Consider the following 23,960-nt stretch of genomic DNA (forward strand, 5'->3'; position numbering starts at 1 on the left):
GGGGGGGGGGTGTAAACGCGTGGGAGAAAGAAAGTGTTTGAGTAGTGCTATTAGTCTTTTTTTAGTAAATTAATTAATTTGTTTTAATTTTACATAAAAAGAGTCCAATTTTTGGTTGGATTCTTTTATTTGTTTCTTTGAATTTTTCTTTTTTCTTTTGGAAGGGTAGGGGTAAGAAAGAGAAGTTAAAAAAAAAATAGGGACTAGGATGATAGTAAAATTAAAACATTGACTCGTTGAAATAAATTCAGAATTTAAAATTTATGAATTTTTATAATTGTGCTTTAGTTATTATGTTAGTTTGTAATGATTGTTGCTCATTTTTGGTATGTTATGTTATTGCTTTTTTATATCTTCTTTATTTTTGTATAGTTATTTTACATGCTTTAATGTTCGTTACTCGAGCTGACGGTCTTTCAGAAATAGTCTTTATTTCTAAGACTATATTGAGGTTTTTGTTGTTGTTGTTGTATTAATAGTATTAGAGTTATAATTAAATAATTAATAATATTTTTAACATACGTATTTGACATTTAATTATAAGTTATTAAATTATATTAATAACTATCTTTCGATTAACCTAGCCTCCTCCATTCGTTAGGACTTAGGACTAACAACAATCTTTAGGTTAACCTAGCCTCCTCCATTCGTAACAAGGGGTAGTAAAGAAATATTTACATATTATCCATAAACTACTCTTGAATCTATGGATGATACTCTATAAATCCAATATATAAGTCTTTTATTTTAGTTTTCTCACGAAATTAATATAAAGTAAGAAATGACCAATTATAGGAGATTGCTAAAAGGCCGATTTCATTTGTTTAAAATTGGAATTTTAGTGATAATAAAAGTGGCATTTTGGTAGACTTGTATATGAATGTATAAAAAGGGGCACTTTGTTTGACTTTTATTAGGTATCTTTATTATTCTAATTGTAATATTAAATTCAATGTTTTTGTTTTTTGAGCATTTTTCGTGCAAGCCGGCCAACTTACATGTGTCTGGGAGAATTTTACTGTTAAAAATAATATTATGCGTAATTAACACAAAAAGCAAAGTAGACAAATTATTAATATTTATAAATATCTTGGTTTTTTGAAGTATACTAATAAATAATTAACATCCTTGCTGGCTTTTGTGGTAGTGGTTCATTTTTAGTTGGCATTTTCGCATTTCTTTTTTCTTTTTGGATAATATTTATTTGTGTATCTCGACTAATTCTAGAAATCACCTAATGTTTTTATTGAAATGTGAACTTGAGACCTTGTATTCTTGACCCTCTTCCTTTTCATTTTTCTATTGTACCTTGTTTGCAAACAACATAGAAATAGTACAAGATATTAGTATTTAGCTAGATTTGAACCCCTCAAAAATATCAAATCAAACTCGAAATATGATTAAGAGTTCTCAAAATCTTGAATTTTCATATTCTTTTAGATATTGAAATTAGAAATAAAATCTTCTCAAACTATATTGATTGTAAAATATCATGATCAATAGGATGTTGAGGTCCGAATTTTAAAGTGAAATTATTTATTTATGTTTTTCAATCGTCAAGGAAAGAAATACTTCTATAAAGAGGTGATAAATAGAGTAATCCTGTGAAAGGAAAAATATAATATCATAAAAAAAAAAATAGGTCATTTTCATGCATTTTCTTAGTCAACAAAGAAAAATATGTTTTGTGAATAAAAAAGAAAAAGTGGTACATAGTGTGGAAAATAGTAGTGATTTATTAGACAACTTGATCAACCATTAACGTTCATCTCCGACAAAGTTTAAGAAAATTAAAAAAACAACTAGATCTAATTTTAATGAAAATAAACCAAACTTGAAAATAAGATTTCTTTTGTTTCTCATAAAATAAAATAAACCATAAAGGGGAGAAAATTATTTGGAAATAAGTCACATTCACTTGCATTCCTACTAGCACTACAAAAAGCTTCCGTCTTAACGCCACAGATTCGTAGAGTCGAGTTTCACGTTTACCCAAAACAGAGGAGCTGCCCCACTAGACAAGCGGCCATGAGTCATAACACACTCTTTGACTGATCAAAGATGAGAAAATTAAAAACCAATAGAAAACTATTTCCTCCCTACCAAACACTCCTTAGATGTCTAGTCAATTTTCTTAACAATTCTTCTAGCTAATAGCCCTTGCACATTCTTATTTTTAGTAGTAAATAGACAAATGGTACTTCTATTGTTGCCTCCTTACTTTTAGTATAGATAATAAAACAGATGCTAACGTTGCAAAAGTAGCATTGCCTATAAATGTACATACAAGTACACCAACCATCAATCTCCTTTTCATCTATGTATGCACAACACCACCAGTATATTCACTCTCACAAGTGTGTCTACGAGGATAAAATGTATGCAAATCTTATTCCTACGTTGGGAGGTATAGAGACGGTTTCCAACAGACCATCGGCTCAAAGGAAAAGAAGAAATAACATGGTAAAGAAGTTTTGGTAAAAAACCTACCGACAACACAACATCACCATGGGCACAAAATGCATATCTAAGTGTGGTTCTTAGGCCCCACCAGTCCAGCTACAATCCAGATTGGAACTTATTCGAATAGAATGCATGCAAACCTTACTCCTACATTAGGAGGTAGAGAAACTGTTTCCAATAGACACTCAGCTCAAAGGAAAAAAGAAGTAGCATGGCAAACTAGTCCTGGCAAAAAAAAACTATAGACAACAACATCACCATGAGCACAAAATGCATATCTAAGTGTTGTTCTTAGACACCACCGGTCCATCTGCAATCCAGATTGGAACTTAAAACAGATGCACCCTTTTGGCTTATCAAACGCATCTGGTAAAAAATAGCTGTGTACTTGGGATGTGTTGGAATAATTACAGAAGTATTACCAGGCATATGATTTGTGAGATACAACAGAAATATTACCAGGCATATGATTTGCGAGATAGTTGGTTCATATCAAAGTTGTCAAAGATTTAAGAGCAAAAAGAACAAAATGAAACTCCAAGAATAAAATTAGACATCTAATCAGATGTTCAAACGATGGTATTTCAGAGTACATGATAAACAAAAATACCAAAAAATGTAACTCCACGCAGCTCAAAACAATTTATGTCAACTATATTTTAAAGATTCAAAACCTTCACCACTAATGACCTCGATAGACAAACGTAGGGCCTCCAAGCAAGCATCAACTAAATACCTTGCTGCAACAACAAATATGCACAATCAGTTACTACATTCAAATAGTGTCAGCAGGTACAAAACCACAACATCAAGGTAACAACGGGCTGATTCTACAGAATAGTGATATGGCAATAGCCGGACATTTGAACCAGAAAGATCATCTGATAAAATCCATCAGAAGATACTAATTTTCCAGTTTCTCAGGTTAAACATTACATGAGGTATCAAGATGGATGGCAAGAGCAATTTCAACATCATATTATATCTATTATGATATTAAGTCAAAAATAGCTTTGTTTAGAACACCTTCCCTCCTTTCCACACTGTCCAAGCAGAGGATCACATTCAGCTATCTGCTTAATGCTTCCGTGTAGATTTTCAAGAGAAATGCTTACTAGAAGGGATGGAAGTAGACACTATTTTTTGTTGGAACTAACATCAATAAAGACCCTATAGCTAATTACCATCTTTTCAGGTGTTGAGGGTCCTAGTTTTTCCATAACTTTTGAACAGACACTAGAAAACAGAGCTGTTTATTCAAAAGCCTACAAAAAGACACTACAGTGATAAGCCCCTTTGTATTTATTGGTTTACTAATATAGAAAGAAAGAATAGGCAATTATTCCATAGGAACGAAAAACAATTAAAACAATCCTTTCTTTCATTCACTTTTTGGGAGCAAGGATAAAAAGGGGCGGTATACTAGATAATTGGCATATCATGAATGTTAAAGGTAGTTGAGTACCTCTCAGACTTTGAGAAAATCATTCACAACAGATATGTAAGTCAATTAATGAACTTCCAGTTTATAAGGCAAGAAAAGACATAGTGTTAATACCCGGCATAGTTTATCCAATCATTGTAGTATAGCTGGTGGGATAAATACTCACAGGACTAACTAATAACCCTAACCTAACCACGCACTAAAAAAACGAGAATATTATCCCTATTTCCTCATAACAAACAACCCCATTGAACAAGCATCTTATGGTGAGAGTCAATTCAAAAGTATGCAACTCTTACAAATACTTCGACCAATTATAAAACCATTATTTCACCATCACCACAAACTAATAATCCTTTATTCATTAATCTAAGTCATATAAGCAGCGCAATCCATGCAACCAATTAACAATTATAGACCATAGCATACAAAAAAAATTAAACTAAAATACAGTACCTTTATATATTGCTTGGGTACATGAAAACTCTAACCTTAGCTCCCTGCAAAAATGGAAGATAATAAATAAATTCACAAACTTTCCTATACAAATACACCATATAATATCCGTCCTTACTCCTTACCAAGCAAACAAAATTCAATTAGTCAAGTGTTTATCTTAATCGAAATGTACCATGGATTTTGGTGGCAGATTGGACTTGAATTTAGCTCTAACGACACCACTGTTACCATGAGGCCTACAAACTTTACCCCAAATGCAGCGGTAATGCGAGTTTTTCTTCTTTGTTTTCGCCTTGTATACATAAGCCATACGCTTCCCCAAGTACCAATCTACTTCTTCCTTAGTGTTCACTCCCTCGATCTGCACCAATGAAGTGTTTGGATACTGATTCGACTTCGACCTAATACACAAATTCAAATTCAATCAATCAGCGGCAAATTCAATTTCCTTATATTCGTTCAGCTCTATTCAGAACCATTTCAGTTTAAAATTAGATAATGACGATAAATAAGTTACGCTACCTCTTGTATCCAAGGACTGTTCCTCTAGTATAGAGTCTGGATGAAGAAAGAAGAAAAAAAGTAGTGAAAATGTGATTTTTATTAGCAATTTTTTTGAAAATGAGATTGTAAATGAAGATGATTCAGTACCTTACACGCTCTCCTTGGCGTCCCTTCACCATTTTCGACTCTGGAGCTGTAAACTGAAGAAGAAGATTAAAACCCTAGACTGCTGGTATTTAGCGAATGAGGAATGGGCTTGTGGCCCAGATATATAATTTTTTGGGCTTGACTAATTTGGGCCGACTTGACAAGAAGGAGGTCAGGTTTTTTGTTAGTTTAAGACCCAAACAAATAAATTGAAACGAAAGAAATAATAGATATGATCAAGAAAAAGTAAACATTGAATTCAATCGATTAGTTGTATAGAATACATAATTTACCGATTCGAAGCACCATTTTGCTCACATGATCTCCGTATATTTTTTACCAACGAATAAGGGACATGTGTCCAAATAATTTTACTTTTTAAAATTGAGTCATTATCTTCTTCATGGTGTAAAATGCACATCTAATTGTGTATCATGTAATAAAGTTATTCTGATTTGTGTATGATTTGAAGCACTAAAGTTTATATGTTGCCCCTAGTTACTTAATCATATGCAACTTTCATAGCAAAACTGTTATTTCTCTAAGCTTTTTATATTTCCATTCTTTCGTTGGTCTAATCGTCCCACACTACAAAGCTTTTTATCTTTCCATTCTTTCGTTGGTCTAATAAAGGCGAAACCTTCCTGAGAAAGAATTTTTTCAGATTTGATGAATTCTTTTTTACGTCTACTCCACTATAAAGTAATAATACTCTCAGTTACTGTCTCCCTTACCATTTCTTCAATGAAGAAGAAAAAATGGTTCTAGTCATATGGCTTTTCAGGCAAAGAAAACCTAGCCAGTTTAATTCCACACATGAAAAGGTATAAAGCTTATTTTCGCTAGATTCTCGACTTAAGTAAAACATTATAAAACAAGTACGAAAAAAGGAATATATAGTAAAGAAAGGCAAAAGAAATTCTACATGTTTGAAGGATGAAATAAGGTCATCACGTATGTTGCAACAGCAAGTTAGCTCCTGATGAACCTCTTAAGACACTTGGAATGTTTTGGTACAATTATCGCACTGAAAACTCTTTTAAAACGTTCTGGAACTAACGAAACCATAACAATTAAACCGAGGAAACCATTCCCTTGCAAAAAGGCAAATTAAGAAACTTGCTGGACATATCAAGATTGAAGAGCAAAGAGAACTAAATGATTGTATGTAGAAACTCCAAGAACAAAATTAGACGACATCTAATCAGATGTTTCACTCATTGGTGTTTCCCAGTACAAATAGAGACTAAAAATGTAACTCCACATAGCCCAAAACAAGTTATGTCCAACTACTATTAAAGATTCAAATCCTTCATAACTAATGATAGACAAATGTAGGGCGTCCAAGCATGCATCAACTTGGTACCTTGCTGCAAGAGTAAACATACACAATCAGATTACTTCAAAAAAGTGTCAACGGGTAGGAATACAGGAAGAGAATTGTAAATAGCAATAACAACAATGTAACATCATGTTAACAGTCTGTTTCTACGGAAACGTCACATGGCAATCGCGGGACATTTTGAAACATTTAGGATCTGATAATCATAGCTTCATTATCACTATAAAGGGTATCCTTCAAAAACAATTTTCCAGTGCACAGGTTAAGTACTACATGCGCTAGCAGGATAATGGTGAAAGCAATTTCAATGTCATATCAAATCTACAACTATAGCAATTCAAAAACAGCTCTAGAACACCTTCCATCCCTTTTCCACACTGTCCAGACAGAATATTCACAGGTGATTATCTGCTTAAAGCTTCTGTGCATATTTTCTTGTGTGCTACGTGAGGGGATGGAAGTCTGTACAATATTTTGTTGAAACGTATGACATTAAAGACCAGTTAATCCGAAACAGCAAAGATAACCATCTTTCTGTCTTTGCCTCCTGATTTCTCATAATTTCTGAATGGACACAGGTAAACAGAGGTAATCGATGTTTGCTTTAAAGGCTACAAAGAGACGCTACAATGATGAGCCTCTATGTAATTTTTGGTTAATGTGGAACGAAAAAAATAGGAGATTATTCCAAAGGAACACAAGAAGGATCAAGCGATCTTCTGTTCATGCACTTTATAGGCGTAACTTGTAAGGAGAAAAAAGGGAAGTACAGTAAATGTTTGGCATAGCATGAGTGTTATCTGTAGTTTAGTACCCCACACACTGAGTAAATACTAATTAGGGTAAGCGCAGTCAAAATAAGGTTTTTGGGGTTAGAATTTGAGGCGTCGTCGGGTTTGATGACACCAGCTAGGTGTGTTAATGAATGAACTCTCAATTTAACAGGTACGAAACACATTGTATTAATACAATATTATCTAATGGTAAGAGGCAATCCTAAAGTATGCAACTTCACAAAAAAATTAAACCAGCTTAAACAGTTTTTCCATCCCCATAAACTCGATCCTTTATTCATTAATCTATGTCCTATAACAGGACAATTTAAGCAAATGTAGAAAAATATTATTAATAACTACACAAGACTAAAACTAATACTCTGAGAAAGGTAAGCCAAAGCACTCGACTACATACTAACCTTCTACCCAACATAACACATTAATCACTATAGAGTATAGACCATAACATATCAAAAAAACATTATTTTTTTTGGTCAACATATCAAAAATTTAAATAAAATATAGTACCTTATATGTTGCTTGGGTACATGAAAACTCTAACCTTAGCTCCCTGCAAAAGTGAAACACAATAATAAATACAAATCACCATATATACTCTCCTTCATAAGCAAATAAATTCAATTACAAATAATAGTAGTCGAAATGTACCATGGACTTTGGTGGCAAATTGGACTTGAACTTAGCTCTAACAACACCACTGTTTCCATGAGGCCTGCAAACTTTTCCCCAAATACAGCGATAATGTGAGTTATTCTTCTTTGTTTTTGCCTTGTATACATAAGCCATACGTTTCCCCAAGTACCAATCTACTTCCTCCTTAGTGTTCACTCCCTCGATCTGAACCAATGAAGTATTCGGATACTGATTCGACTTCGACCTAATTCACAAATCAACATTCCATCAATCAATCAGCTGCAAACTCAATACTTCAAGTTAAAATTAGATGATAACAGTAAATTCGTTACGTTACCTCTTGTATCCGAGAACTGTTCCTCTGGTATAGAGTCTGGATAAAGAAAAAGGCAAAAAAAAGTAGTGAAAATGTGATTCTATAAGCGAATTTTAAGAAAATGGAATTGTAAATGAAGATGATTCAATACCTCACACGCTCTCCTTGGCGTCCCTTCACCATTTTCAACTTTGAAGCTGCAAACTAAAGAAAATCCCTTCTAATGGAGAAGCCTAAAACCCTAATTGCTGAGGGAGAAGAGAGAAATTTATATATTTAGCGAATAAGAGATGGGCTTGAGGCCCAGTTGCTTAATTCATTGGGCTTCTGTTTTGGGCCGGATTGAGAAGAAGGAGGAATCTAACTCATTTGCACTTTTGTCGCTCCAGAGAAATATCTTTTTTACAGGATACGAATATATATTTCATATCATAATATCCCACAAGTTATGATTTGCGTCTTTAAAGAATTTATGTCTAGAAATATCTTTTTTACAGGATACAAATTTATATTTCATATCATAAGATTCCACAAGTTATGATTTGCGTCTTTAAAGAATTTATGTTTGATAGGTATAAGTTCGAGTTCTAACGACAAAAATTACAAATCAACCTATTTAAAGGACAAATCGTGCAATTAAATACCCTTTTTAAGAAGAACCCATCCATCCAACCGCTTATATTAAGAATTTGTGAATTGATAATGTGTATAATACATATATAATTATGTATCATCAAGCATAATTTATGAACAGACTAAAAAAAACTAATAGTGAATTCGATAGATTATTTGTGTGAAGATCCAAATTTCTTAGCATGGTTGTGTGATGTAAATCAAAATATATCAACCATTCCCTAAACTTATTAGTAGTAAATTATACTTGTCTGTTCAAACTAAATATTTAAACACAATATAAAGTCAGTTTTTATTTGTATGCATAAATGCAAGATGCTTTGTGCACCGTGAAATTCACTGCAATTACTCAATGGAATCAAGTCATGAGGCTTAAAGCTTGTACTTAAAACACAATACAGGGAGAAATCACAATACTCAATAGTAGTCAAATGCTATTTCACATATCAATATATACATATTTGTACACCTTTGTCTGAGTAAAAAAATCAAGAGGACACTTTATTACAACTGAATAATTTAACATTTACATATAAATGACCCCCCAAAAGATGGGTAAATTATCACTCAAATAGTGAAAAAAATAAAATTATAAGTCAGCAAATACATGGTATGTTTTGGAATCTACTGTGATGAACCTCAATGCAGCTACAAATGCAGCAACTGCTATGCAACTAAAGAAAATAATATTGAGCCAATGCCAACTCTTCTTTAAAAATGACAACTTTCTTCTCTTAGCAACAATGTACATGTGATTTGGAAGTATAAATGTGAGTGGAAATGTACTGATAGCCCCAGTAAGGTTCATGAAGTCTCCCAAAAAAGGCAAAAGAGCAGACAGAAAAGCTGTAATGGCTATATAACCACCTCTAACAATGATTCTGAAGGCCAAGTTTTTACAAGCCAGTGCACTTCCTTTAACTCCATACTTGGTATCCAAGAACTCGTATGTCGGACTCGCAAATATCTAGGATCATAAATAGAAGCAAATTAGAGACATTATAGAGGGACTAAACAAGTGCAATCCAGTGCACGAAGCATCCCATGTTCATGCAGGGTTCGGGGAAGGGTCATGCTACAAAAGGGTATGATGTAGGCAGACTATCTTGACACAAGCATAAGTGGTTGATCCCATGGCTTGAACCGGTGACCTATAGGTCAAACAGAGACAACTTTACCGTTGCTCCAAGGCTTGCCTTCTTATCTAGAACTGTTTGAAGGAAAAAACTTACCGGCACCTGGTGTTTACACCAAACTCCATGGCTTGAACTGGTGACCTATAGGTCAAACGGAGACAACTTTACCATTGCTCCAATTGAAGGAAAAAACTTATCGACACCTGGTGTTTACGCCAAACTACATTTCTTTTTTTACCATGGTTAGTAGTAATAGAAGATGAGGTGAGAATCGGTATTAGTTAACTGATAACATTTCTATATATAAAGACGCATGTTACTGAATCTATTGTGTTGGTGTAAATACCAGGTATGGGTAAGCCTTTTTCTTGTTTGAATAAAGTAACATGAAAATAGCAGTATAAAGACTATAAGATTGGAGCAGGGTGATAATTACATGCAACGCGATGATAGCTTGCAAGAAAGCAGCAATGTTAGCCATTCCCTTCAACCAAATTGGACCACTAACATTGTTGAGCAAATAGGAAGATGCACTTGATCCATAAGCCCAATATCCAATGTACGTAACAGCATGCATTGGAATAACTCCTAAAGTGAACTGAAAGTTAAGGGCTTTTATCATGTTATTGACAACTGGTTTTCTCACAGTAGCCTACATGAAAGACACGAGATTGTGAGAGTTAAAAACAATGGAGAATACGAACAAAAGTATATGTATGTTAGGAAATGGTGATAAAACTTTACAGTGCTATACAGAAATATAATTGTCATCCTTCATTCATAATTAAAGGAGTCTCTTTAGTTAAATGTTGCACTAAGTTTAGATTCAAGAGTCAAAGTGGACACTTCCCTCCAGAAAATAGGTCTATTGTCCATTTATGTTAAAAGACATCCTTCACTGTAATGTGTGATCAAGTCTTTACATCAAACTTGACGCCAATCAGTAAGTTAAGGAGATAGACCTTTAGAGCGGATCAGTAAGATTAGAAGTAGACCGTTGCTTTCTCAATGAAATAACATCAACCATGATAGCTAATTAAGTAATTTCTTTCACTCCAAAGAATTCAAAAGAAAGGTACAATGGTAACAAAAGATCACCTAAAATGGCGCAACTATAATCACGTATCATACCAAATTTCAATTATCAACTCATGTCACATAATTCGATACTTTGACTTCACTATAAGTCAGGCTTGCTGAGCAAAAGATTATATGCATAAATAAAGCCTATCAATTTCTAGGTTGGTTACCTGTAACTCGGGCAGCATTCCTGTGTTATACGCAAAAACAAGGTTAGCAGCAGCACCAATTGTTGCCCAAATCTTAGTGTTTTTGGTTCCTGGAATGCTGTAGTCTCTAGGAGGTGCCTCAAGACCTGAAATTCAGGATATTCAGAAAGGATGAACCAAGATGGCATTCCTCTTTGAGGAAGCAAAATCTGCGGGTGCAAGGCTATGCTTTCAGTTCCTGACAAATATGATTTTCATGTAGACAGGTTGTTTACTTTATAAAACAAGCCCTGGTACTATGTGTAAGAGGACTAACATTTCGGACAAAATGTTAAAAGAAGCATAATCAGAGACAATGTAATATTGCGTGACGAATGGTGCCAAGATACCCCTACCCCTCAACACCCAAAATAAGGAGCAAGAATAAATTTTTCATCAGTCTCTAAACAGGAGGATTGGGAGAACCTAGCAGGCAAACCACACACTCATACATTAAGATACGATCAACTTTACTTTTCAACAATAATGTACAGCAGGAAGGAATAATTACCAGAAAGTTCCATCAGTTAGATTAACAGTATGCATACATTGAAAATTTAAATTTGTGTTTGACTCACCGTCTTTAAGGGACAAAGCAATCACTATACAAATATACACTAGACTGAAGAATGTTGAAAACCCCAGCCAAATCCTTAAAGCTGACAAATGGGGTATAGCAATGGCAAAAAGGACACACGCGAACCCAGCCACTGCAATGAAGTGTGGCAATTTCATTTGATGGTCATCCCTAAAGAGAACATAGAAAGCCTGCGATCAAGTTGTTGGAATCATCCCATCAGAAAACAAAAAAAATCTGAATGGAATCGTATTCATATGTATAATTCTGCTTGGATATCAAATCCAAGGACTAATGCATATAACTATTACCTTTAATGCTTGTCCACCCAAAATGACAAATCCAGTATTTATCAAGAAAAGATTTGCGAACTGCGATACCCAGACAAGTGAATAGGCTGTCTGTCCTGTAGCAGACAAAATCTCATTCAGCTAAACCAATGGAATCAAAACCATATAAATCACAAAAGAAGCGTAAGAAGCTTCACTATGTATTTGATAAGTTTTCAGCAACACATACCATACATGAATCCCGCAAGGTCTCTATATCTGATATGCCTCCTTCCCCCATATTCATGGAGCTTAGCCATAAGAATACTAGCATAAAGTGATATAGCTGATGATAAAATCAAACCAACCACACCACCAACCCAACCTAGAGGAACCATAATTAGGCCAGCATATCCGAGAGCAAAGGCACTGTTGATACCAGTGCTCAAAACAACTCCCACCTGAAACCATGAATCTGCGGCTTGCACAACAGGTGAGATGAGCACAATTTACTATAAATCAGCAGACAATTTATGGCATGAATCATAATTTGCAGATATCATATTGTAATGTTCTTACACTTTTTTCTTCTGCTCATATACATCTTAATGGGATTGAAGATAACAAAAGTAAGACGAATTTTGCTGATGAAATCAAAAATCTTATTTTACCTCATATTTGGTAACTCAATTCTAGTACATTAATCACATGGGGAATGAAAACATTACATCTATGCAACTAGTAGGTACTACACCATGTCTATGAATTGTACAAGTTTATTCACTTGCTTTGCAGTTTAATTGAATAAAAGTGAATGGAAATGTTATCCAGAGATGCAAAGGTGGAATCAAGATTAGAACTTTATGACTCAAGTTCGGGATTCTACCACACGCCATTTAATTTACTGGGGTTGAACTCATTAGCTTTGGCTCAAGGCCTGTATTTCAATATGTATAACTAATATATCTAGAACCAATGATGCAAAAAATATTCTGATTCAGAGACTATAAATTGAAAATCCTCGCTCCTCCTCTAATCACAAGACTTGTCATACGAAAAGGTGCATTTGAAATTAACCTCACGGAAATATGAGAGTGTTATGCAGAAAAGAAGACACTAATCTTGCTTGCTCATTTACATCATTGGGGGTCTAATCAAAACATCAACCTCTTCAAGGTAAGATATCTCATAATTAAGCCTACAATAAATTTACTGTCAAAACCACGCAGTATAAATCTTATCTTAACCATGGGATATCCCACCTTATCCAATCCAACTTGGAATTAAAGGGAGCTACGTCTGAGTTTAACTTGGAGATGGAAGTCTTCTTTCATTTCTCGACGGTGAAGTAAGACCAAACTCATGAGCTTATTATCCTAGCTCGGAACAAGTTGATAGGACCCCCTTTTTTACGTCCCATTTTGTTCAGAATATCATTGACTAATAGGTATGCTATCTCTAACAGCTTAAACTTTTAGATGAGATGGTCACACACTTCAATATGGTATCAGAGCGATGTCCTGGGATCGAATCTCACCGTCATCCAAAGATTCCACGTGCTTGGCCCATGAAAAAGAATCGGCCCGCACATGTGCGGGAGGGCGTGTTGAGAATATGATTTGTGTCAGGGGCGTGTTGAAAATATCATTAACTAATAAAGTGAACTCTCTCTAACACACTTCACACACTTCAACACATCTCCACACAAATTAGTACATCAATTATGGAGTATAGTTCCAGAATTATAATAATAATAATTTAGTCCTCGTACCAAAAAATCCCTTAAGCTTTCTACAATAGCCATGACAATCATACATTTATGAACATAATCTAGCATAAATTCAAAAACCCAAAAGAGTATTTTGTAAAAGAAAGAGACCATTACTAACTTGGTGTGCAGAATTAGGATATTCTTCTTCATTGTGCACATTTGGTAGAAGGGGATGATCAAACGACGTCGTTGCCATCGAAATAAAAAAGGGCTAAACAGCAAAAACAAAATAAGCTCAAATCTACAGCCTCTTTCAGCTATGGCTTCCCCTCCTCCTCCTTCTTCCTCTGTGAATTCAATTATAGTGAAATGGATATGGGTGTTTCCTATTTGTAATTGCAGATATTATTGCCATTGTTGTCCCACTTGCTTCCTCCATGAATCATGATATGACTGCACAGTGATGGGTGATTGTGATTGCTGGAATGTTGGTTATATATCAGTCATCATGACAGAGCTAGAATTTTCACGAATAATTCAGATTACGAACAAGTAAATTTAAAAGAAGAAGTTCGGGGTTCTAACTTCTATTATATATAAAAAATATAGCTTTAATTATATATAAAAAAAAATCGGATTTTTTTATTGATTTTTTCTTTTAAATGAATCCCTCAATTTTATCTGACTTCGTCTTGTGTATCGTTGTCTATTAATTTTATTTTTTTCAGTTGTTGCTTACGTTTGTAGATTCCTTTACAGTTGATATAATATCAGGAAATTATGGAACTTCTTGAAAAAAGAGGTTACATGATTGGAGGGGCGGCTTAAGTATCATATTCATTTGAATTATTGTATCCACTAAAATTTACGTAATAAATAAGTAAACTAAATTTTGATTCATAAAAAAGTTTGTATAGTACAATTTTTATTTTTGTAAATATTTATAATGATTTTATTATTGTTAAAAACTAAACAATTTTTAGAGAGAGCCGAAAGCGAAAGCCAGTAAGGTTGCTTCTATTTTTAATTGATTGCGGTTGGCAACATAAAATATCATGTACAATATTCTCTGTCATTTAATGGATCATCAACAGTTTTTTTGTGTTACCTAATATCTTTGATGTGACAATTTAAATATTTTAGTTTCGAGCTTAGAATATAAAATTATTTTTTTATTAATTATTTTCTTTTTAAATAAGTCTTATGTGTGGTAAATTTGAATTAAACAAGTCTCGATGTGAATAATGGACATCAATTGAAATTTTTAAAACTTACTATATTATTAAATTTGTTATTATATAAATGATGAAAAGAATCATTTTAAATAAGTTGTTGTCACACCTAAGCGTGGCCATAAATAAACAAAAAATGAATTACCGAATTAGGATGTATCGTAATTGTTCAAATTGTATTTACTTTTAATTACCTAATTATTGAAACTGAACTTTAAAAATATCAAATCGAACATCACCCATCATTGATGAATTGTTACTATATATATATATATATATATATATATCTTGATTGACCTATGCCGACAAATTCATAATGTTAGAACTTGAGAGTGAAGATCTAATATATATATATGCAAGATTTCTCTAAAAGCTAACATGTCAAATATTGGATAAATTAAAAATATACTTGTCAAAATATTTTTTCCTTCTATATCTAATTATCGAATCAAAGTTTGATTTATCATACCAGAATTTGATTTATTGATATTTGATATCTACTTTCAACTACCGATTACAGAAACCAATATGAATCGGTTTGATGATATATATCATTCATCCAATATACAGACATACATATACCTCTCTGAGGCCGGGGATTGAGAAAGTTGATATTAACTTGAACGTTAGATGAATATGACGAGGGACATTCCCCTCGATATTATGGCACAGGAAGTTACAAATCAGCAAACGTGTGGTAAGTTTTCGAGTCCACTGCTATAAGCCTGAAAGCAGCTACTAATGCAGCAGCAGCTACGACACTGAAAAAGATAACGTTGAGCAAATGCCAACTCTTTTGTAGTGAAGACAGATTATTTTTCATGGCAATTATATACATGTGGTTCGGAAGAATAAATGTGAGTGGAATCGAGCTGATAGCACCAGAAAGGCTCATGAAATCTCCCAAGAAAGGTAATAGAGCAGATAGGAAAGTAGTAAGCGCGAGATAACCTCCTCTTACTAGAGCTCTGAATGCCAGGTTCCGAATAGCAACTGCACTTCCTTTAATCGCGTATTTGGTATCCAAGTACTCATATGTTGGACTTGCAAATATCTACAATGAACAAAAACAAGGCAATGCAACATGAGGACAGAGTGATCATATACTGTCAGTATATAGAAGTTAAACTCAATACTATAAGATCACAGCAAAGCGAAAAGACTAATACATGTAAAGCTATGATGGCTTGCAAGAATGCAGTAATGTTAGCGAGTGCCTTAGCCCAAACTGGACCGCTGACATTGTTGAGCAAATAGGACGTTGAACTGGATCCATATGCCCAGTATCCGACATAAGTAACAACATGAACAGGCACAGATCCTAAACTAAACTGAAAATACAGGGCTTTCAACATGTTGTCCACAACAGGTGCTCTCACAGTAGCCTGAAAGATTTAACGAAATTCATCATAATCAAATAAAATCACAAGAAAATTATTCGTCGTGTAAAGTACTTCAAGCAGAGGTCATAGTCTAAATATACTTCAATTTTGATATAGAGCTGAGTTCATCAACAACAACATACTCAGTATAGTTGTCCCCACAAGTAGGGTCTCAAGAGGGTAGTAGAGGCGTATCCAGGATTTTGAGATGATGGGTGCACTATTACAAAAAGGTGAATCTAAGATATAAATTTGATCGATTTAACATTTAGGTTCTTATCACTAAAAATAATTAAAATTTTAAAATTATAGGTCCAAAGTTATTTTTGCCTATCCAAACCACTTAGAGAGATATTGCCCAATTTTAAAAAGAAAATAAAACAAGATAACTAAAAGATTCAAATTTCTAACCTCACTTAGAGAGGTGCACCCAATTTAATTGCACGGTATAATACTTCAAGTGTGGATTCACATATCTATATTTATATATTTTTAAAAAATATAACACTACTATATATGATTTCAGGAGGGGAGCATGGGTTCACGTGAACCCGGTGACCCCCTCCTGGATACGCCTCTGGAGGGTAGAGTGTACATAGAGACCTTACTCCTACCTAAGCAGGTAGAGAGAAGGTTTCTGATAGACCTCGACTCAAGGAAAGCAAAAACACAACATTTACGAAGACATTAATACCTGGATCTCTGGAATCATTCCTGTGTTGAATACAAAAATAAGATTTGCAGCTGCACCAGCAGTTGTAAAAACTCTGTTTATTTTCGATCCCGGAATACTATAGTCTCTAGGAGGAGAATTGATACCTGCAATTTACCAACCACAAAAACTCTGTTTATTTACATCTAATGCAACTACTTCTTCGCATACGCGAAGATAATTTAACTGTCACATTTTGTATGCATACCATCTCTAAGAGCTAACACAAAGACTATAGTGAGATAAATTAGACTGAATACAGATGAAATCGCCAGCCAAACTCGTAACGATGACAAGGTAGGAACAGCAATGGCGAATAACACGCATGCTAATCCAGCAATCGCGATGAAATATGCTAGCTTCATCCGATGATCATCCTTAAAGAGAACATAGAAAGCCTGCCAATTATACACACACAAAAAAAAAGTTGTTTCAGAAATAACATTTTCTGGATGTGTGAGGCACATGACGAAGGACGGGCTGATGAGGGTGGATCAAAGAGAAGGACGGACAAACTTATAGACGAATAAGTTTCTTAAGAAGAGGTGCATATGACACTTTCGACTGCCAGACTTATAGGTTGACAAATAAGACAAATATAAGTTCACATGGTACGCCCGCTTCTGGGCTCAATGTGGCATAACTCGAGGGACAAATACGTGAGGTCTAGACAAAACGTACTATGATCTTGGATGCTAGGCTATGTTGCTCACACTCTTTCAAAATGTGATGTGTTGCATATGTCAGATTCTCCGAAAGTAGAGCATTTTTTGAATACTAACTCGATGCAGTAACATTTTTGAAGAGTGCGAGCAACATAGACACTCGAAGGTAGGGGAATGTATCATATACCTTTAAGGCCTGTCCACCTAAAATGATAAATCCAATATTTATCAAGAAAAGATTAGCATACTGCGATGCCCACACAATTACATAAGCTGTACGACCTGCAACATTAACCAAGTCAAAGGAATTAAAATCTTGTAAACTTCAAATGTTTGTTTGGTTTGAATTTTTGATTTGATGCGGTTTTTCGGTTCACACAAATATTTATGACTTGTTCTAGATAAAAAAATTCAGTAGTTATCCTTTATTTATTAAGAGTTAATGATCGAAAAACACTCCTCAAATATCACATTTTCACAAGTTTTCTACATGAACTATTAGGTGAAACACTTTTCCTACCAAAACTATTTAGTAACAACTATTTATCATAACTCATCTGCATTATTAGTTGTTCCCTTTTACTACTTGACTATCACCATCGTTCAAGTAGGAAAAGGAAACAAGTGATAGTTGATGCGTGTTTTGATAATAGCTGGTGATAGTTCAGGTAGAAAATGTGAATATCGATAGTTCATATACGAAACTTGCAAAAACATACTCCCTCCATTTAAACAAAATCTTGACACATAATTTAAGAAAATAAAAAAGATTTTTGATCAATCTTGTGGCCCTAATTTAAAGTTATGTCAAACGTACCAAAATGTCCTTTAATCTTGTGGCTTTAAATATGTGACGTGGAAATGTGATATCAAAGTGTTGCTAAAAAAAGAAAGGGTGTCATTCTTTTTTAAACAGAAAGAGTAATACTTTATGTGTGTGTTCTTCCATGATTTTTTAATTAAATATCTTGTTCAGTCAAATACCGTCACATAAATTAACGATGGTACATACCATACATAAATCCTGCAAGATCTCTGTATCTAATATGCCTTTTTCCACCATATTCATGAATTTTGGCCATAAGAGTACTTGCATATAATGATATGAGTGTTGATAAAACAAGACCAATGACACCACCAGTCCAGCCTAGAGGAACCATGATTGTGCCAGCATATCCTAGTGCATAGGCACTGTTGATACCAGTGCTCAAAACAACTCCCACTTGAAACCATGAATCTACATTTTTCAAAAACATAAACATTATAATTAAAGACGATTAAAAAAAAGTTTAACTTATATATACTAACAGTAATGCGATTTATACTCTCATAATAAGATAAATACATTTTACAACATGCTAAAATACGATAGTGTATGCAATGTCTACTAAGGGTGGACATGATATGGTACGGTTCGATATTTGATACTTTCAATATTATTTGATTTTTAAAACATTATACTATTACCATATCTATTTAATTTGGTATAAGTTTGATTTCGATATTCTATGGTATGGTAAATCGGTAATCATAGTTTGTTCAACTTTGACCAGTATATACTCGTATAATGGAGTATTATGACTTTGATAATTAAGAAAATGTCAAAGATGTATTATATTAACATATTACACATGTAGAAATATGTATTCAAAATAAAGTGGAAACAACTCCTTTTGTTAATCAGTTAAAATTCAAGTACATATTTATCAAAATAGAGTGGTCAAAGTTTCACATTCTAAACATTTATTTTATACTAATACTAGGTTGCATATTTGTTAATATTTTAATAAAATATATATATGTTATTTATGTAACTATATACTTTGGTATGCTATTTCTAAATACCAAATATTGTATCGAATATAAAAAATAATGTATATCATATACCATATCAAATACTATAATACCAAAACCGCGATATTAAAAGTTTATGTTTTGTATGATAATTCGGTATATATTATATCATGCTCACCCCTAATGTCAACATATTGTCACAATTTGATTTAAGCTCTCATTTAACCATAGATTTTGAAGTTAAAATTTAAAAATTTGAGTTTTTGAAATAATATTTTAACCAAACAGATGTTTAAAGATAAAATTTTAAAAAAGTTTCCATCTTTCTCGCCATTTAATGGTCACTTTCACTCTATTAAAAATACATTAAATGCAACGTATACGTTATTAAATTACCTTTATTTAATAAAAGTAGATTAGTTTTTTCTCTCTAAAATATTGTGTATTAGAAGGGGGTTTAAAGTGTTTTATTTCTTACTCTATGTCTTAAGATCTAATATTTCTTTATTGAGTATTTAATTTTTTATATACTATATATAATTGAGGTGTCTATAGTCTTTTAAGAACCATTACTACTGAGGATGAAAAAGAAAATATGTCTTCAACTTTTAAAATAACAAATAAGTTGATATAATTATTTTAGAAATCACGGTAAAAAATTTAAGACAGAAAAATACTACATCTTTGATATGAAAGTATAAATAATTAAGTCTTTTTTTACCAATTTCAATTAAAATTCCTAAAATAATAATTATTTTGAGAAAATATATTTTTAGCTAAAGTAATAGTTAATTTGATATGAAACAAGTTAGGAATTTTTTTCCATTCGGTATTCAGTATTCATATTAGAGTTCGACTATTTTAAATTCATGTTGCGTAAAGTCCCATTCAGGGAGAATTGTTGTCTACGGAGAATTTTTTTAAACTCAAAATTCAAATTTAAAATCTCTAAATAAAAAAAATAATATTATCCGTTGTCTACAAGTAGGATTTCTCAAGTTACGTGAATAAACAAATTGGTGTGATCTGTCTAGGTACTAGTGCCATCGACCACTTGATATACTATCTCATTGTCGATATGCTGTTTAAATTTTCAAGGAAGATATTTGCATAATATTAATAATAAAAGTATCTGTGACTACTAATTTTATGGACGTTGACGATTTGGTTAAAGATTGAGTCAAATAGAAAAATGAATTAATTAAACTAATTAGGTTCTCTTTGGTTTCTGTTTAAATTTTGTATTAAAAAAGATAATATGTAATTTAGTTTGATTTTATTAAAAACAAACAAATTAAATCAAATTATATATGTGTGTGTGTGTGTAATTTTTATAAATAATTATAAAGACTTTTTCATGAAATTTTATTTCTGTCTAGTAGGCTACTAAGTACATCTTAAGACCATATCTTAAAAGAAAGTCATAAATCCAAACTTATTTATTTTAAAAAATAATTATAAGATTTATCTTTATTTGTTTCAATTATATATTTTTATCAATTTTATTCACTTGATTAAAATTTATAGCCACAACAATAAAAGATTAATAACAGATTATAAGTTGAAAAAATCCGTTTTTATTGTAGGAAAAAAATAACGTAGAGAAACACTGTTATGTTTCTTATTGAACCAAACTCATGGATGTAAATTCATACTTATTTGATTTTATTTTGTTTAAAAGTAATAGTTAATATTAATTTGATTTAAATAAAAAAAACAATCCAAATCAAATCACAATCACCCCTACTTATAATAATTGACGATTTGACATCTTAATTTTTTTTTAAAACGTTAATTGTTTTATACGAAGAATTGAATTTAGTAAAACGACTAATAATATTTAGGATAAAATATAGTACAATTTTGACTATGATGTATGTTTTAATTTTTATGAAGAGTTCAGTTTTGGTCAGCAGCTCAACATGACCATTTTTCTATAGCTTTTCATATTATTAGTTCACATTTTGAAAACGAACATCTTCTGTTAAATTATCACACGATTTATAAATATTTTAATTAAATTAATTTTATTAATAATATTATAAAACTCTAAAATTAATTATTACTACTTAATATAGTTATTTGATATTAAGAATAATATGAAGAAAACAAAACTCTTTAATTTGCACATAAAAAAATAATATTTATTTTTAATATAGAAATTATGTAAAACAAAATGGAGCAAATATTTATTATGTCCATAAAGAGGAGACTCCAATGGAAAAGATCTTTATGGATTTGTAGAATCAAACTGTTGACTTTTACTATTGGACTAAATTAGATGACAAATTCCTATATGAAAAGTAATATATTATAAAATATGATGCTTTTAAAAAGAATGAACGATAAAATTTTGATGAGCAAATCAATAGGACAATTTTTCTTGTCCACACTTTTGACTATAAGTCTAGCAAGTAGCAAGTGATGAACTACCAAAATTTGAAAACGATGACTCCAATGGAAAAGATCTATATAGACTTCAATTTTAAGATTACATAATTTAAATTAAAAAGCAAAAAAGGGATTAAAAGTATAGGAAAAAATGATATGATTATTACAGAAAACTTTAACATAAAACTTTAATGGAAAAATATGAATATAATAATGTGTACATGATCAAATAATTGACTTTTACGAACGTATCTCATGCATCTTGATTTGATATAGAATAATGAATAATATTTTTGTGTGATGTTAATTGTTTATCGTATTAAAAATAGTTATTTTAAATAGAGTACTAGTTAATCTACAAAATCAAGAAAAAATAAGTTTCTAAAATAAATACTTTTAAAAAACATGAACTTTCTTTAAGAAAATATTTTTGACTTCACAGAAGTTGGGTCAAATCGACTTTACTAAATATGGAAACAAATAAGTGCAAATTAAAGTAAAATACAATCACATTTAAGTCCTAATTAGTCCATTTAACATTTTATTATTGTGAATTAATTAGTTAAGTTGTAATTAAACATAAAGAATTCAAGATTAGAAAAACTTCACTCTGATATATCGAAATTGTTTAAACCACTCAACAATTTTATTATTAATCTGAAGTTTTTAAGTACTTCGACTGAATGAATCCTAGTGAAAGAATAATGTTAATTGTTTCATTAACTATTTTTTTTACGAGAAACTTATCGAGACACGACTTACCTATTCTGTTAACCATGATATATATGATAATATGAATCTATTCAAATTTTTTAATGAAGTTGATTGAAAAACTACGAACTTATACATCATATTAGTTAAAAATTACCTGTTCCAACTTGATGAAGAGTTTCAGGAACTTCAACTTCTAAAGCCACAACATGATGATCATCCATTTTCTGTGGATTTGAAGGACTTGAAACTATTGACATTTCCTCCCTTTGTTCATTTTTTCCCATATTTTTTTTTTATATAAATTTTCAATGGAAAATTCCAAAAGAAAGTTGTATTTTGTATATATGAATGGCTGAATGATGCATTTATAGGATGAATTTATTCACAATTAGTGGTAGTTGGAAGTAGGGAATTCTGACTATATTGAAAGTAGACTATTTCTTGTTTTAATTAAAAAGTACAAAATGACTATTTCTTATTTCTTTTTCTTTTTTCCATCCAGCTCTACAATGGTCTTTTAAGTCGATTTTGACGCACATGACAGAGAGCAAGCGAACGAGGAGGATAAAGAAGAGAATTGATCGATAGATTTATAACCAGTAATCTATATAAATATCGCTAAAAGCTTTAGTGACTTTGAATACAATAATATTAACTCAATTATCACTAAAAAAATATATTACCACTAATATCTCTTTTGCTACAGTGGAAAAAGCTTTTCACATAGTCGTCGGTGCTCGATTCGTGAGATTTGTTGGGCCAAAATGAGCAGTGTGTGTGTCATCTAAGATTTTGCACAGTTCTCAAAGACAAATATTACTTGTATCATACGAGTATTTCTTTAACCAATAGAGGATATAACTAATTAGTAACTCTCAGTTCACTCGAATCCAATATTTTGACAAAAAGATGTTGATATACGAGTGAAAGAAATTCACAAACTTTTCTTCTTGTTGTTTATATTTGGATTATTTCCTTAATGATTTTTTGATGAAATAATATTAAAAATTAAAATTAGTATAGTCAAAGAAATTAGGCCGAAATTGGTATGTTTCCTAAATTAAATGCCTATATCCTTTCTAAAGCCGTCCTAAAGATAATTAATTACTATATTAAAAATATGAAGGGAAAGTTACGGATATATTATTTGATCAACTAGTTTCTTTCCTACTTAAATTTATATCTGATAAAATCTTCCTATAAATTAAAATGAATGAAGTAATAATTTTAACGACATGAGATATTTTAGAAAAAATATACGATTTTGATTGGAAAAGGATAGTATCAAATCAAGTTAATAATATTTTTAAGGGATAAAGGACAAATATAGCCCTGAACTATCGTAAATAGTATGCAGATACCCTCCGTCAT

The 23,960-nt window shown here is 32.0% G+C and overlaps 4 protein-coding genes across 7 annotated transcripts; all 4 read right to left on the bottom strand.

The window, feature by feature from the left end:
• Positions 1–2,986: 2,986 nt before the first annotated feature.
• Positions 2,987–5,120, bottom strand: LOC102589364 (60S ribosomal protein L35a-3-like). 3 transcript variants are annotated; one of them, XM_015312457.1, is made up of 5 exons: positions 5,018–5,120; positions 4,889–4,924; positions 4,539–4,767; positions 4,364–4,407; positions 2,987–3,191 (listed from the first exon to the last, which is right to left on the bottom strand). In XM_015312457.1, the coding sequence occupies exons 1-4, from the start codon at positions 5,047–5,049 to the stop codon at positions 4,366–4,368; spliced, it is 339 nt and encodes a 112-aa protein (XP_015167943.1). In that variant the 5' UTR covers positions 5,050–5,120; the 3' UTR covers positions 2,987–3,191; positions 4,364–4,365.
• A 1,007-nt stretch (positions 5,121–6,127) lies between these two features.
• Positions 6,128–8,369, bottom strand: LOC102589687 (60S ribosomal protein L35a-3). Its single transcript, XM_006355611.2, has 5 exons — positions 8,257–8,369; positions 8,127–8,162; positions 7,805–8,033; positions 7,664–7,706; positions 6,128–6,387 (listed from the first exon to the last, which is right to left on the bottom strand). The coding sequence occupies exons 1-4, from the start codon at positions 8,286–8,288 to the stop codon at positions 7,665–7,667; spliced, it is 339 nt and encodes a 112-aa protein (XP_006355673.1). The 5' UTR covers positions 8,289–8,369; the 3' UTR covers positions 6,128–6,387; position 7,664.
• A 793-nt stretch (positions 8,370–9,162) lies between these two features.
• On the bottom strand, positions 9,163–14,175 carry LOC102590022 (proline transporter 1). 2 transcript variants are annotated; one of them, XM_006355612.2, is made up of 7 exons: positions 13,868–14,175; positions 12,239–12,463; positions 12,031–12,125; positions 11,721–11,910; positions 11,125–11,249; positions 10,311–10,526; positions 9,163–9,705 (listed from the first exon to the last, which is right to left on the bottom strand). In XM_006355612.2, the coding sequence occupies exons 1-7, from the start codon at positions 13,953–13,955 to the stop codon at positions 9,328–9,330; spliced, it is 1,317 nt and encodes a 438-aa protein (XP_006355674.1). In that variant the 5' UTR covers positions 13,956–14,175; the 3' UTR covers positions 9,163–9,327. The 2 variants fall into 2 exon arrangements, with proteins under 2 accessions (XP_006355674.1, XP_015167950.1); XM_015312464.1 differs by having other exon boundaries at positions 13,878–13,965.
• A 1,287-nt stretch (positions 14,176–15,462) lies between these two features.
• LOC102590337 (proline transporter 2-like) lies at positions 15,463–23,134 on the bottom strand. The gene is made up of 7 exons (XM_006355613.2): positions 22,744–23,134; positions 18,703–18,927; positions 17,878–17,972; positions 17,234–17,423; positions 17,008–17,132; positions 16,101–16,316; positions 15,463–15,985 (listed from the first exon to the last, which is right to left on the bottom strand). Exons 1-7 carry the CDS (start codon positions 22,871–22,873, stop codon positions 15,608–15,610), a joined length of 1,359 nt encoding a protein of 452 aa, XP_006355675.2. The 5' UTR covers positions 22,874–23,134; the 3' UTR covers positions 15,463–15,607.
• Positions 23,135–23,960: the final 826 nt, after the last annotated feature.

The sequence above is a fragment of the Solanum tuberosum genome, unplaced genomic scaffold (assembly GCF_000226075.1).
Source record: "Solanum tuberosum cultivar DM 1-3 516 R44 unplaced genomic scaffold, SolTub_3.0 scf00202, whole genome shotgun sequence".
NCBI lineage: Eukaryota > Viridiplantae > Streptophyta > Magnoliopsida > Solanales > Solanaceae > Solanum > Solanum tuberosum.

Excerpts from the sequence above, each read along its gene's own strand:
- LOC102589364 (XM_015312457.1), bottom strand. The coding sequence starts at position 5,049 with ATGGTGAAGGGACGCCAAGGAGAGCGTGTAAG. Across the intron at positions 4,768-4,888 it reads ACAGTCCTTGGATACAAGAG|GTCGAAGTCGAATCAGTATC; the intron begins GTAGCGTAACTT and ends TTTGTGTATTAG. Across the intron at positions 4,408-4,538 it reads ATCTGCCACCAAAATCCATG|GGAGCTAAGGTTAGAGTTTT; the intron begins GTACATTTCGAT and ends CCATTTTTGCAG.
- LOC102589687 (XM_006355611.2), bottom strand. The coding sequence starts at position 8,288 with ATGGTGAAGGGACGCCAAGGAGAGCGTGTGAG. Across the intron at positions 8,163-8,256 it reads CGCCAAGGAGAGCGTGTGAG|ACTCTATACCAGAGGAACAG; the intron begins GTATTGAATCAT and ends TTCTTTATCCAG. Across the intron at positions 7,707-7,804 it reads ATTTGCCACCAAAGTCCATG|GGAGCTAAGGTTAGAGTTTT; the intron begins GTACATTTCGAC and ends TCACTTTTGCAG.
- LOC102590022 (XM_006355612.2), bottom strand. The coding sequence starts at position 13,955 with ATGGCAACGACGTCGTTTGATCATCCCCTTCTACCAAATGTGCACAAT. Across the intron at positions 11,911-12,030 it reads TGGGTGGACAAGCATTAAAG|GCTTTCTATGTTCTCTTTAG; the intron begins GTAATAGTTATA and ends ACTTGATCGCAG. Across the intron at positions 9,706-10,310 it reads AAGCTATCATCGCGTTGCAT|ATATTTGCGAGTCCGACATA; the intron begins GTAATTATCACC and ends TTATGATCCTAG.
- LOC102590337 (XM_006355613.2), bottom strand. The coding sequence starts at position 22,873 with ATGGGAAAAAATGAACAAAGGGAGGAAATGTCAATAGTTTCAAGTCCT. Across the intron at positions 17,973-18,702 it reads TCTTGCAGGATTTATGTATG|GTCGTACAGCTTATGTAATT; the intron begins GTATGTACCATC and ends TTAATGTTGCAG. Across the intron at positions 17,424-17,877 it reads TAGGTGGACAGGCCTTAAAG|GCTTTCTATGTTCTCTTTAA; the intron begins GTATATGATACA and ends TATAATTGGCAG.